Here is a 15,216-nt window from a genome sequence, read left to right on the forward strand (position 1 = left end):
GGCCCTCCAATGCCTTCATTACTAGAATTGGGGAGGAAAATGTTTTCTTTTGGCCTATTAGTTAAATTGACATAAGACAGATTAATAGGAGAAAAATTTAATTACGTATGCACAGGACTTTCATAAGAATATGACACCCAAGGACAAGTCAGGCAATTGAGGCTTATGTGCCATCCTGAGCTAAGGAATAGGATAGAGGCCTGGGGCTCTAAAGAGGAGAAGGTCATAACGAGGTCTGCACAGGTCCCAACCTGCTTGGGGTTTGGGGTTGCTGTCTACCTCATAAAGCAAAGTAGAGGATTTGTCTTCTGGGAGGATGAAGTTGTCTTCTCTGAAAAAGCCTCCTATATAGTTGGCTTTGGCATCTTCCAAGAGTAGAGAGGCAGGGATTGAGGTCTCCTGAGTCTGGTTTTTCAGCTGAGGTAGAGAGGGAAGACAGTGCTTATACCCAGAAAGTCCAAAGTTGGCTATAGTTACCTCTAGGACTCTACTGTTAACCCAGCCTAGGCTTATGACAATCACAGAAGTGGATTCCTTAACAATATAATAATAGTACAGTTTAAAAAGGGGAGGGGGAGGGGGATTCACAGGACAATAAGAAGACTAGATGTTTGGTCATTAGCTGTGGTTGCCCTCCCATACAGAGGTCATTCTTAAAAACTTAACTCTGGTAACAGCTCTCTTTCTGGGCTAGATGCCCTATCTAAATTCTTTTAGGTATTTAAAAGAAAGGTAAAAGTTTTTCTTGTATCTTCTGGATCTTGATTCTTAGCTCACAACACTCCACATGCCAAAGTGGCATATTTTGGGGTCATCTATTCGGCTCCATGTTAGTTCTGCCTTTGAAATTTCTCTATGAAGTTTCACAGTCCAGAACTCAAGCTAACAGATTTTTCCATCTCCCTGCACCAGGCTCTTAGTCCTGATAATAGATGGCTTCAGTTAGATAATTGTGTTTCATTTCAAGACTCAGTGATTCAGGTGGGCTCCTAAAATTAGGCCTGTGGTGCAAATCAGGTTTTTAAGTAAAAGGCGTTTCTGTGGAAGTAAACACAGTGATTAATGATATTGGAGCAGATTGTAATTCTAGTTTCTGTTCTGAAGGCAGCCATGTGAAGAGATTTCTAGATGTCTAGCTTGAAGCACCTTCAGACAGAGTGAGGGACAGTCAGTGGCAAACTGATAGGCTTTCCTGTTGCAGTTTGAATGTCTTTGGTGATCTTTCTGAGTAGTCCATGCAATAGCAGGCATAAAGAGTATCCATACATGAGCTGTTGCAGTGATTTCTCTGAAGTTTATATCCAGTTGTGCAGCCTAGGTTGCATGGCTTCAAAAAAAAGACAGTTTTAGTTCTCAGTGATTCTAAGTCAGAGGTGTGGAAGAAAAACTGGAATTGTTAACTTGGAGAGTTATAGTCAGCTATCAGAGAAAAGTAGAATAATGAGGCTCCAGTCCAACTTATAGGCAGTAAATAAAACCTCAAAGACAGGAGGAATAGAATCTCATACCCACAAATGTATACTGTGGTTTCTACTAGTCACTACATTTCTACCAAGATAAATCCAGCAAGCCTAATTTGTTTGCAGATTAAGTTTATTTTCAATAAATTTGGTCTGATTACTTGCATAAGTGCAGCAAGAATACGGATTGACTGTATAGGCTCTTTTAATCCTCTTTGCTGGAACTTTCCTAAGAAATCTCAGACTGAAGTTTTTAAAATAGCCTCTTGAAGCCAGAATGTCAAGCCAAGACCATCATCAGACTTAATTTGCAATACCTATAGTTTAGGTTAATTCCTCTCGAGGTTCCTAAAATATCATGAGGTTCCTGCACCTGCCAGAAAATGACATTTACTCGCCTGGTAAGCATACTGGGAACTCTTCAAGCAAGGTATCAGGCCAGTTTTTTCAGGAGGCTTCATTGGCTTCATAACGCCAGTCTTAGTTCCTTAAAACTGTCTGGTCATGTCTGAGCTGACACACATTGTTCTCAAATATGACATTCCAGTCAAAACCTTTGTAATATAGCCAGTGTTTCCAGTTGTGTTCTGGAGACACAGGAGAATAGATTCTCACTGAACTTACACACATAACTATATTGCCATGAAAATAAGAATATTCAGTAAGTTTCCACATTCTGGAAGTATCAGATAGGGAGAAAAAATAATTGTTTCATCTTTGTTCACGAAGGTATATCTTACCAAGTTGTTGATAGCTTAAGAAAAAAGAGAAAAAAGTTTCCTTAAATCTGGAAAACCAGGGGCACCTGAGTGGCTCAGTTGGTTAAGCATACAGCTCTTGGTTTCAGTTCAGGCCATGATCTCATGGTTCGAGAGTTTCTGTCTCCATCTCTCTGCTCCTCCCCCATTTGCACTCTCTCTCTCTCTCAAAAATAAATATTAAAAAAATTTTTTTTTTAATCTGGAAAAGCAAAACATAAAAGAACAGGCAATGTTTCAAAGAAAAACTTCTAAAAATTATAATCCTTCTCAATTTATTCAGTTCCATATAATTAGTACTTGTTTCCCTTAAATCAAGTTTTCCCTTTAGCTCTGGAAATTCTTACCCAGCCCGGTTTTATGATCATAAAGTTATCAGAAACCTGGACTTGGCAAAAGTCCTTTTCTTGAATCTCTTTGAAGGGAAGTACTTTTGTAAGAACACTTTTGCAAAGCATCAGAGTGAAACAGTAACTGTAAGTGACAAGAGACTTAAAATACCCATTGTCAAAGATCTGATGAGGGTTCATTGTGGAATTGACAAAGAGGTCTGGTTATTTCTGTGGTGTGCAATATTTTAAGGTAACAGAGAATTATGATATAATATTATACCAGGACATACCAGAATTTTAGGAATTTCTTAACAATTTCTATAATACTTATGTTAGTAACATTTACCCACATAGTATAATCTAAGAAGGCTTTTCATCACATAGTTTATATGCTTCCCACATAATTTAACATAACAAACTCAGTGTAACATCTCTTTTTGTAGAGAGAGCATATCTTTTAAGATGTTTTAGGTGCCCTCTTAAAGATCTCATACTTAGTTAGAGGCCAAAAAAGATTTCATTTAGAATTTGATTTTGGAAATTTGTCAAAAAAACACAAGATTTGTACACTTGACTAATACAAATTACAGATCATTATGAAACATTACTTATCTGTTTAACCAAAGTGACAAAAGATTTTAAGGGCAAATAGAGAAGATTACATAGTTGTGAGCAAAACTGATCAAGCACTTGATAAAACAAAATTATTTTGATAATAGATAATCTTTGCTTTTTGTAGTCTGGTTACTTAAAAGGTAACAAAAAGACTTCCACAGGCTTATCAGGAGCAAGCCAGTTACTAGTCCCAGAAAACTTTGTCCTTTCAGTAGGTGAAAGAACACTCACTTTTGGTTTCACATAAGTACACTACTGATTTTACAGTTTCATTTTATAACCTAAATAAATTCATTCAGTTTTAGCCAACTTAACCACACAAGGTAAGATTTTCTCTGTCTTTCCAGCTTTCCATTTAATTTGTCTTTATTCTCCTCTTTCCCATTTGGAAATAACCAATTTTACATGGGACAGATTTACTTTCTTTCCCCTTAACAAGTGCATCTTCATACCTCATACCGCTTCTTACTAAAAACATATTTTACTTTACTTGCATACAGAATTGTTTCTCTTATTATTTCTAGTAATTTTAGTTACATATATTGATTAGAATTAACCCTTAGAACCCTGGACTAAGAGTTAGCAGTTATGAACTGTGTCACACCAGCATTGTTTAGACTGGCAAACTTATGAATATATTTAATAATTTCTAGGGGCACCTGGGTGGCTCAATCGGTTAAGCTTCTGACTTCCGCTCAAGTCATGATCTCATGGTTCGTGAGTTCGAGCCCCGTGTCAGGCTCTGTGCCGACAGCTCAGAGCCTGGAGCCTGCTTCAGATTCTGTGTCTCCCTCTCTCTCTGTCCCTCCCCCCACTCACACTGTCTTCCTGTCTCTCTGTCTCAAAAATAAATAAACAATAAATTCTAGAGACATCTGCTTCCTCAGCACATATTTTTTCAGTATGGCATAAGATATGTTAACTCATGATCCAAATACCTTTTAGTTCTTCTGTAAAGGTTAACACTAGATCATATGTACTTGAGAACATTTTGGTTAGTTTCTTTTTTTTTAAGATTTTGTCTTTGGGGTGTCTGGGTGGCTCAGTCAGTTGAGTGACTGACTCTTGATTTCGGCTCCAGTCATGATCCCAGGGTCTTGAGATCGAGCCCTGTGTCTGGCTCCATGCTGAGCATGGAGTCGCTTAAGATTCTTTCTCTGTCTCCCTCTGCCCCTCTTCCCCACTCACAGGCACACATGTTCTCTCTCTCTCTCAAATAGATAGATAGATAGATAGATAAAATATTTTATCCTTTAATTTTTTATCCTTTAAGAGTTTACTTTTTAAAGAATTGTTCTCAATTCCTTAAAAGAATTGGGTTGCAGCCTAAATGATATCATAGTTTGATCCACCCATCCAACCACATTAAAATGTTTTTTTTTTTTTTATATCGGCTTTATAGTGAGAGCTTTAGAGTGTTTTAGTAAAACCTTTTACAGAGCCTTCAGAAGATTTTTCTTTTCCTCTGGGAACACAGTTTCATTTTAACTTAGGGGAAAAGACCTAAAAAAATCCTATCAGTCTCAGTATCAGCTTCCAGTCTGGCAGGTCTCCAGCCCACAGAGCTATTTAAAAAAATCTTTTAAATGTCTTGTCAGTTTTCAGTCTGGACAAACAGCAGATGTTTTCCAGGATTAATGCAGTATGCCTTTGTAAGGTCTATATATAGCATTTTAACAAAGGCTTCCTTTCTGAGTGCACATTTCAACCTTAGACTGTCATCTTAGGAAGAAAAGCCTGTCTATCAGTTCCTAACATCAACCTTCAGCTGATCATTTGTAGGATGTCCTAGGAGAAATGCTAGTCATCTGTTTCCTCCATTGGGGGGTGGAGGGGCTGCTTTCAGGAAGCTTTCTGGCTTGTCTGATAACTATAGTATAACCATGGATGGAAAGAAAACCCCTTAGCAGCCAAACAGGGTCCCTAGGAGTAGAGTTGTAAATGGACATTAATCTCAGGTTTTCTTTTAATTTGGTAAGATCCAATGAAAGTCAAGGCTTTTAAGGTCCTTTACGGGCTTTATAATTTTAAAAATCTGCTGCTACCTAGGGGACGTGAATTATTTCGGTGGGAGTCTAGGATATAGCTGCAAAGGACATTGCACAGGAAGGCCTAAAGCTGGCAGAGCCTGATTATAGAGCCCGGCAAAAGGAGCCTTATTATCTACCTTGGGTGCTTCTGTTAAATTTGCTCTTTGGCTTTTAGTATTTACATGAATAACTTATATACCCTGGGCTTAGAGCTCAGGCCAGAGTGCTGTCTATAAATGTTACAGGGAAAGGGAAGCCAAAGTAAGCAGTTCGGTGTTTAAGGGATTTTCTGGGGAAGAAGAAAGAATTTGGGAGTTCAGGGAATTTACTGAGGAGACCGGGCCAGATTTTGAGAAATTTATGTTGAATGGGGACTTTAATTTTTGTTTTTAAGTCTAATTTCTGTTCTTCCCCCCACCCCAGTCTTATTAAAGGAGTCCCTAAAGCTTAGCAGTTATATCTCTTCATGTGTGTTTTGTTGTTATTTTTTTTAACTTGGTCTTTCCATAGGTACCAATAAGACAATTATTTAGGATAATAATTGAGAAGTTCTCAAAAATATTTTTCTTTCTTTCAAATACTATCAATTCAAAAGATTCATTGGCCATTGGTGAGCAGGATTTTTATATTAATCTCAATAGTGACTCAAACCAATAGCCTTTCTGTGGCTTAACCATGAACTCAAGAAGTGTCCCAAAAGAGGATGGAGCCCTTATAAGATCCAGAAAAATTTACTCCCAGCAATAGTTAAAAAAGTGAAGCCCTTTGTTGTTACAGGCAGTAAGAATGGTGTCATGAAAACACTTTCCAGTTCCGCATGAGAACATGAGGCACCTCCAGTCACATAGCTGCTAATCTATGACACCAGGCAGGCACTGCTAGAATGGGACTTTTCCAGCACTGACAAAACAATGAAGGTTGAAATGACAAAAACCCCATATGGACCAGGACCCTTGTGACAAACTCTTCTGAGAGCTGGCCTGGTCAGACAAAGAGTGACTTTAAGTCTCAGAACTGTAGACTACTCAACTAGCCACCAAGATTCGTGTGATGTGTGCAGAGAGGATATTCTCACTGGTCATAAAGAAAAGCTCTCCAGACATAAACAAAACTAAAGGAAAACCTCTTATAGACACAATAACAGCTTTAGTTGAGCCTTTGGTGTCTTGACCAAACTGTACCTAAGAGGGATGTGTTGCTGGGTTGGAGATTGTCAAGTGTTTTACAGAGTACCTTGGGTGACAGTTTTCTCAAGGTTCACAGGTGACCTAGTGTCATTCTGGCCTGTTTGGTGACTAACTCATTCTAAAACAGGAGTCTTTGGGTTAGATAGGGAGCACTCGGACAGCTTTTAAGTGCTTGACCTATGCCTACCTGTTTTGTGGCTTTGGCTTCCAAGATGTCCCCTAGCAACTGCCTTTACATTGTGTGCACATTGACCCACAGCAACATTTGTCTAAATAGCCACAATCTGGTGGGAGCTGAACTCTCCAGTCTGTGTGAGTCCAGCCTGAACAGCAGGTTCATGGGACCTAGGCTTGTGTTCTACCCTTTGGTCTTCCTTCTGATGACAAATGACAACAGACAACAGAAAAGCAGTGGCCATCTCTACAACAAAAAAGGATCAATAAAAAAGCCAAGAGTGTTCATAATAAATCTTTACTAAATTCACTATACCCAAGGAACCCAAGAATATAAATATTTTCTCCTGCTAATCTAAATTTAGAAGAGGGAAGAAAAAGATTCTCTGCACTCACTTCAACTGGACCTTCCAGGCAGAGGTTCAGGAGGCTGACATGGTAAAAATTCTTACCGTGTGTCACACTTGTCAGAAGTCTCAGGATCTCTCAGCTGCAGCAGCCCCGGAACAGGCACTATACAGCCAGTGAAGTTTTTCCTGGCTGGCTCACCATCTGTTGGGGAGGAAAAATTTTTATCCTGCCCTTCTAGTTTTTTCTGGCTATTAATTAAATTGACATAGGACAGATTAATAGGAGAAAAATAAATTTAATTATAAATGTATGGGAGCCCCAGAAGAATATGACACCCAAGGACAAGTTGGGCAGTTGAGCTCATCCTGAGCTAAAGAATAGGCTAGGGGCCTGTGAACTTCAGAAGGGAAGAAGGTAATTCACAGGACACAGGAAGAACAGATGTTTGGTCATTAGATGTTTGCCCATCCATACAGAGGTCATTTAGATTAAAACTTATCTCCAGGCACCTGGGTGGCTCAGTTGGTTAAGTGTCTGACTTCGGCTCAAGTTACAATCTTACAGTTTATGAGTTCGAGCCCCACGTTGGGCTCTGTGCTGACAGCTCAGAGCCTGGAGCCTGCTTCAGATTCTTGTCTCCCTCTCTCTGCCCTTACCTCTCTCATGCTCTCTCTCCTTCAAAAATAAATAAAGACTAAAAAAATTTTTTTTTAAAACTTATTTCTGCTAACAGCCCTGTTTCTGGGCTAGATACCCTATCTAAATTCTTCTAGGTAGTTAAAGGAGAGGTAAAAATCTTCTCACTAGCCTACAATCCTCTGTGCTACAAGCCTCCCCTCAGCAGAATCCACTTGTGTCCCATTCTTACTGTGATAACGTGCCTTTCTTCTTATTTCTTTATTTCAGCTGAGAATGGAAAGGAATTGGTCAGCCCTTGTTTGTCTCCAGGTTTCACAGGAGAGTGGGAACATGCTGAAATAACATACAGAATTTCAGGACAGAAGGCAGGTATGGTGGAGTTCTTGTTCATCAGTGGTTTATAAGGGTTGAGATCTGCAGCCTGCCATCTCTCCTGTTCCTTCCAGATACCTCTCAGAAGCAGGGAGGCTGTTGCCAAACCTCATTCACAGACAAGCCCACACTTGCCCGTGAAATGGAAGCAGCTCTGAATTGTCTGGGGTTCAGGAACACACTGGGAACTGTTGGCTCCCATGAGGTCTCTGCACAAGGCTCCCTTGTCTGTCGCCACATGCTTTCTTCCAAAAGACTGCACTTCCTAACAAGCCTCTAGTGAGGAAGGACCTGAACATTCTGCCACTCTAAGACAAATGGCCAAGTTGGGGCTGTTGGCCCAGCAGCAATGTGAGTTTATCTCTGAAAAGTGGGAGAAATATCTTCTTCAGTGGAATCAGCCTCCCTCCACGTATCACCTCAGGCTGCCTGGTGAGCCCAGGAGAGTCTGCTCCAGGTGGCATAGCCCCCAGCCTGTGACATGGGGTGTGCTGCCCCAACAGCCTGACACCTCTTGCCCCACATGGTCTTTGGTTGCTTTGCGCTTTCTTTAGTTTTTGCTAAAAGAAACAATGAACCACTGTTCCCAGGCTGGACATATGGACATGAGGTTTCTCTGCCTTTGGTGACAGAGCTGTTTCTACTCACAACATTTCTGACACCAAATATGGTGTGGGAATTCCCCACACCAGCCAGTTCTTCACACACGAATAATTCTGTTCACACTCACCCCAGAGTTAGTGCAGACCACAGAGGTTAAGGGCTCAGACCCACAGGCTCCCCTCACTTCCCTTTACTTCAGATGCAAAGAGCAAGTTCTGGGCTTCCTATACTTCTGACCAGCTGGCTACAAATTAGGGGTTCCCATGACCCCCTCCCCCCCCGCCAAATAATTTGCCAAAATAGCTCACAGAACTCAGACAGGCACTTTACATAATATCACTGTTTTATTGTAAAAGATACAAGTCTGGAACAGCCAAATGGAAGAGATGCATTGGGCAATGTTTTGGGGAAGGGATGTGGAGCCTCCATGCACTCCTTGGGGCCACCACCTGCCAGCACCTCCATGTGTTCGCCACCCAGGAAGCTCACTGAACCCACTGTTTAGGGTTCTAGGAAGCTTCACTACACAGGCATAGGTCCTTAAATCATTGGCTGCTGGTGATTAACTCAAGTCCCAACCCCCTGCCCTCCCTGGAGGTTGAAAGGCGGGCTGAAAGTTCCAAACTTCTAATCACATGGCTGGCTCCTCTGACAACCAGTTCGCATCCTGAAGCCACCCAAGGAGCCACCAACAAGAGTCCACTCATTGACATAAACTCAGGTATACTTGAGAAAAAGGGGCTTATCCTGAATATTAGAAGATCTTCCTCTCATCTCCATCACTCAGGAAATCCCAAGGGTTTTAGAAGCTGTGTCCAGAACTCAGAACAAAGACCAAATATATGTTTCTTATCATTGACCAAGATCACTGACTCAGCTGGCTGCTCATGCACATCCTATACATCAGGCCCTGCTGCAGCCACTGGCATACGGCTGACATTTCAGTGGGAGGAGTCAATAGACAAGAAAGTAACTTGAAAGAAACAGAAGGGGTTGGGGTGCTGAGACGAAGATCACTATTTTAAACATGATGGCTTCATGGGGTGATGTTTGAACCAAAACACAAAGAGATGAAGAATAAGGCACACAGATCTAAAGCAGCAGTTCTCCAAGCCAGAGGAGCAGCACATATAAAAGCCCTGGGATGGCTGCCATGTTTAGGAATGAGGAAGAGAAGGTCTGTCTGTCCTGACAAGGGACCGTGGAAGGAAATGAGATCCAGCGGGCAAGGACAAGGGGACAACTGGCTGGAGCTGCCTTCAGGCCATGGGCAGGTCTGCTGGGGCAGATGAGAAGCTGAGTCCAGGGGTGGACTGTGGGATACCCACATTTGATTACCTTTGGGGCTCTCTGTTCCCCTTCTTCCAAGCAGGGGGTTAATTACCAGCTGTGTGAGCTTGACAAGCTGCCTGTTAGGCCTCAGTTTCCTTATCTGTGATACAAGGAGGGTGCAGGCCCCCCCCCTCCACAGTGGCTGATGGGATACCCTGCATGTTCAGAGCTCAATAAGGGCTAGCATAGAGTAAACAGTGTGAACTTGAACCCACTGGGCTGCATTAGGACAGCTGTGTATGCCGAGCCAAGGGCGAGTGTCCTTCAGGGTTGAGAACCACACCATCTCTGGCCACCTTCATGCTTTGGGTTTCTCTCCCTTGACCTGTACTTGCAGTGCTATGGCTCCTAAAAGTTTGCTGTTGATGTGTGTGGTGTTGATGAGCGCCCTGGCTTGGGGTAGGTGCTGTGCAGGCTTTGTGCCCTGCTTCACCTTTCAGGTCAGGGCCTCAAATCACTGGGAAGAGCCTCAGGGGCTCTCTTTGTGCTTTTCCTTTTCCCCAGCAGTGAACCTCCATGAGCTGTGTGCCAGCAGAGTGTCGGAAATCCTTCGCAACAAAGTGCACAGAACAGAAGAAGTGAAGGATGTGGATTTTTATGCTTTTTCCTACTATTATGACCTTGCAGCAAATGTTGGCCTCATAGGTAAGGGTGGGGCTGAGGTGTGGATCCGCTGGGCAGAGGGCCCACAGTAGAGAGTAATCATGTCATCAGTGACCCTCACAGCTAGAAGTAGATAGGAGGGCAAGTGGTAAGCCCCTTTTTCAAAAATAAAGCAGGGTTTTGAGCCACTTAGTAAAGTTACATTGTCAGTGCAGAAACAGTTACTTGCTGTTGAGTTGTTCTGCTTTAAGGCAGAACTGACTCGCCTGTGTAACTCAGACCCTCAGCCATTCCTGCCTGGCCCCCAGGTCTCTAGATGAGGGAGCCCTTTGTGACATGGCCATCTTTCCCCATCTGGCACCCAGGCTGGCATGGAGGGGTCAGCCCACTCCACAGACCAGCCTCAGGAGCTTATGAGCACTGTGGTGTCTCCAGGCTCCCTGAGCCACCTGCTGCCTGGACCCAGTGTAGAACACATCCATCCAGAGGTGGGTAATCCAGGTGGAAGGTGACCTCTATTCAGCCTTTGCTCGGGCCCTAGGTCTCTCTGGCATAAAACAAGCTCCTTAGGGTACCTCTCAGTAGCTGGCCCTGTGGCTACTTGGCCTGCCAGGCCTGAGGACCTCTGCAGGCTCCCCATACCTGGAGCAAGGTTATTGATCCACACTGTCCTGACTATGCTACTGGCTGAGGACATCATGATGCTCAGGGCCTACCACACACAAACTTGGCCTGGCAGCACACTGGGGGCTCCACCCTCTCAGGCTGGCTTGAAGAGACCCCTCCCCAGCATTACCTCATCACTGGCTGCAGGCTGCCCTTTCCCTAGGGGACCAACAGGCTCCCAGAGTGATCTCAGGAGATGCTGGGCTGTTCAGAAAAGCTCTTCCAACTTCATTTTGTGGTCACACATTGCTCTGAAAGAGCTGCTTAAGTCTGTTTTCAGAAATGATATCCATCTTCAATGTTGACATTTGCCAACCTAGCAAATGCCCAGAGTCAAAGAAAATTCAGTTTGTGGAGCAGCTGCTTCCTATGAAACATACATAAGTGTGTGGACATCTCAAAAATAGAGGTTTTGGGGTACATTGAAAAAATAGTCACCATTCTTGAGAGTTGGGAGGCACAGCTTTCATGCCCCCCTCCCTCCCTAGGAATGTCACAGAAGCTGGGGCCATTCCCTTCTCTAGAGCCCTGTAAAGGCTCTGACCATTTGATCTAAGACCTGACAAACCACTTCTTGGCTTTTTTAATAGAATTTTTTTTTCACATTCAGAAAATTAATACCAGAATCCCATTGCTGAAATCAGCCACAGCTTGAGGAAATGTATCTAATTCTTTGCTTTTTTTTTTTTTTTTTTTTTTAACTTAAGAGATTGCTCAGTCTCTGGGGTCCAGGGGTCTGGTACCTTTCCTCTGAGGGACCCTCTAAGCCCCATGATTGTGCTAATCATCTCCATGTGGTGTCCTGTATGGAACAACCACCCACCCCCAGCCACGTCACTTCAGACAAATGATCAGTGTGGGGGGGTGGGGGGGGACACTGTCCTGCTTACACCCAGACTTGCAGTCAGCCTGGATACGCCACCTTGCATCATCCTCTCATGGGGGCCGGCCTCAGGGTGTTGGTGGCATCACTGCTCCAGGGGTGCTGGTGCAGCCCAGATGCTTGGTCTTGTCCCACAGATGTGGAGAAGGGAGGCAGCCTCGTCGTGGGAGACTTTGATATCGCAGCCAAGTATGGTGAGTGGTACTGCACTTCCTGGGTAAGAAGAGCCAGGGCGGGAGGCAGGGACCCTGTCCCTCCATGTGGCAGATGTACCTTGGTGCTTGTGAGGCAGTACTGGGAACTTCTGGACTTGGTTCCTGATTCAGCCAGGCAGATGAGTGTTCAGAGGTGGGAGAGGGGCTTGGGGTCACCGTGCTGTGCCCAGACCACAGGTCAGCCACATCCTGTGTGGCCATGGCAGGGGGAGAAGGGAGCCTCAGTGTCCCTGGCTGTGAAAGGGTATATTTCTAGTCCTAGGTTATAAGGAACAGGCTCCCTTGATTTCACTTTTTCTGACACCTCTTCACTGCAGTTCAGGTAACAGGGACATTTCCTGATTAGGTAACAATTCAATTTCCTGAAATTGTGCCAGCAAACTCATAATTGTCACATGAACAACCCCTGCACAGCAGAGCCCAGCATGTGAGGAGTGAAGAGCTATTCCCTTTGAGTTTGCAGGTGGCTGACCCAGCAGCCCCCCTTCCTCTCCTTCTTTGCCCACCACACTCAATCTGGCCGGCTGGGGTGTGAAATGAAGGCTGGCTCTAAATACTCTGCTCTTTGGTTGCTTTTGTCAATTGCATATCAAAAGAGTTAAACTTCATATGTTTCTCTATAGAAAGTCCTTTCTCCCCTTCCCCTCCAAAGTGGCTTTTTTTTTTTTTTCCAAGTTTTCTGGTCACTTATGGGTTTGTTGATGAATCTTCAACAGGAAAAGGTTCTGAGTAGAATTCTGGGAAGGATATTGGCAGGTTTGTTCATCCCCCTTGAGAATAAGAGTAGAATGTTCTGAGCCAGATTTGTTGGTGTTTTTATTCCCCCCGAAAGCCCATATCCACCCTAAGAGAGGTGTCCAGATATCACAGGTGCAGAGATAGGGAGACCCTGTGAGACTTTGGCCTTCAGCCAATGACACCAAGACAAGACACACAAGTCCCTCTTGGTCTTAGAGGCCAGGCCCAGGGGAGGCTGATTGGCTTTGAGACCCTACCCTTTGGTGTGCTCCTGGCAGATTGCCTTCCTGCTCTGGGCTACAGCCTTTTCTAAATCAGAGAACCTGGGGCCAACATAGAGCCCCACGCAGGGTGGGCACCTGGGATGAGTGGAGTCTAGTCTGCACGACCCCCCAACCCCCACACCACCCAGGAGTGAAACTCTTGGAATCTGATTGGGAAAGGGCTCTCTCACCCCCAGTGTGCAGGACGGCGGAGACCCATCCTCCTGGCAATCCCTTTCTGTGCATGGACCTCACCTACATCAGCCTGCTGCTCCACGAGTTTGGCTTCCCAGAGAACAAAGTGCTGAAGGTAAGGACAGTCTCTGGGGTGCTCCTGTGCCTTTTATGGCCTCAAGGGCTTGGGGCACTGCTTCCAGCCTCCCATCTATGCCTACTCTGTCCTTCCCTTTGTGTTTTCAAGCTGACTCGGAAAATCAACAATGTTGAGACCAGCTGGGCTCTGGGGGCCATTTTTCATTACATCGACTCCCTGAGCAGACAGAAGAGTCCAGCCTCATAGTGGCCAAGCTACCCCGGCCATCCTCACAGAAGCGGCTCCGTCTCCATGAGAACAGACCTGTGTGGAACCCCTCGATGTGTTGGGAGAAAGCCACTGCTCAGGCTGCCACCCCTCTCCCTTTGGCCTTGCAGACCTGCCCCTGGACAGGCAGAGGGCTGGAACATGACCAAGGCCCAGCATCTCCTCCTGCCTCAGCCCCAGGTGGACAGTAAACCAGACAGGGCAAAGGGCACATGTCAAGTTTAGGTTGACACAGGCATGCCATCCCCCAACCCTCCCCTGTCTGCAGGGTTGGGGTGGCCTTAACATGTCTCTGTGACAGGAGTCTTGTTTTGTCTCCCTGCCCCTGTCTGGTCCCTCCTCTTATCCCCAGAGCGGACCTCCACCTTCTCCCCAGAGACTTGATTGGGGGGGCGGTGTATAGGCTGTCCTGGCTGCTCTCAGGGTGGGCCAAGTGGCAACCACTGTGTCCTCTGGGACAGTGAATCGGGTGGACTTGAATACATTGGCCTCCTCCTTGGTTATGGACATATGAGATCATCCAGAGGTCTGTTTACTCAGGTTCTTGGATGGCTTGGGGCTAAATGATGGAGTTGGCCCTGTGAGAAGAAGAGGGCTGGGGAAAATACCTCTGTATATCCCAGCTCTTCAGAGGAGGTCCGAAAGTGATCGTGACCTGCTTACAATATTTATGGCTGTGCTGTGTGAGTGATGTTTCTGTTGTGTGGTCCTGAGTGTTTGTGTAGCAACTGTGTTCTGAGCCCCAGTGAATGTATCACTACCATGAGCCATTTGCAGCTGAGCTGTATTGAAGACACACACCATCCCCCTGAGGGTCATGCGGGCTACAGTCCCCAGAACTGTCTTCTTGAGGCTCTCCTGGGGTGCAGGGCCATGCCCATCGTCTGGAGGCTCTGCAGGACACTGGCCCTGGGCCCTCCTGCATCGGGGTGTGAAGTCTGTGAGACATGGGCCCCAGGGCCACAGTTGTTCCTGCAATGAATGTATGGTATGTGGAATAAGCTGAATCTCATGTGTTCCACTCAAAATAAAGAGTTTACAAGGGTTTTTTCTCCAGTGACTCTTCTAGGTGAGCATCAGCAATGGTCATCCCCTGGTGGGAAAGCCCCTGAGATCCCTGTTTTGTTTACTATAGTTGAAACAAAGAACTGTCCAAGCTGGGTGACAGGTGGCACATTAACTCTTGTCAGTATGCCTCAGAAGGAGACAACAGCCTATGGAGGCCGTCCTCGCGCCATCATGCATCCCTGTGGTTATAGGGGAGCCCCTTGCCTTCCCAGTAGAGCTCCTCTCCTCCCTGGCACATGTGGTATGGAGTTCTCAAGCAGATGCTATGCCCCAGCTTGCAGTGTGTTCTGTGAGTATCTGGCTGTAATCTGGGACAGCTGGAAAGGGGTTGCATGCCAGACAAAGACTGGGTGTGAGCACAGGGTCTGGCCGCTCGACTGCCTAGG

General features: G+C 45.0%; 1 protein-coding gene across 2 annotated transcripts in view; it reads left to right on the forward strand.

The window, feature by feature from the left end:
- The window catches only part of ENTPD6 (ectonucleoside triphosphate diphosphohydrolase 6), a 34,692-nt gene extending 19,885 nt beyond the window's left edge, over window positions 1-14,807 (forward strand). The window contains exons 11-15 of one of the 2 annotated variants that reach the window (XM_039224429.1): window positions 7,814-7,915; window positions 10,358-10,498; window positions 12,143-12,199; window positions 13,419-13,531; window positions 13,643-14,807. In XM_039224429.1, coding sequence (XP_039080360.1) covers window positions 7,814-7,915; window positions 10,358-10,498; window positions 12,143-12,199; window positions 13,419-13,531; window positions 13,643-13,741 — 512 coding nt within the window. In that variant the 3' untranslated portion in view covers window positions 13,742-14,807. The remainder of the gene's footprint in view (window positions 1-7,813; window positions 7,916-10,357; window positions 10,499-12,142; window positions 12,200-13,418; window positions 13,532-13,642) is intronic. The other variant, XM_039224430.1, reaches the window with a different exon arrangement.
- The last annotated feature ends 409 nt before the right edge of the window (window positions 14,808-15,216 follow it).

This window comes from Hyaena hyaena, unplaced genomic scaffold (genome assembly GCF_003009895.1).
Source record: "Hyaena hyaena isolate Hyena2069 unplaced genomic scaffold, ASM300989v1 scaffold_1648, whole genome shotgun sequence".
Classification (NCBI taxonomy): Eukaryota; Metazoa; Chordata; class Mammalia; order Carnivora; family Hyaenidae; genus Hyaena; species Hyaena hyaena.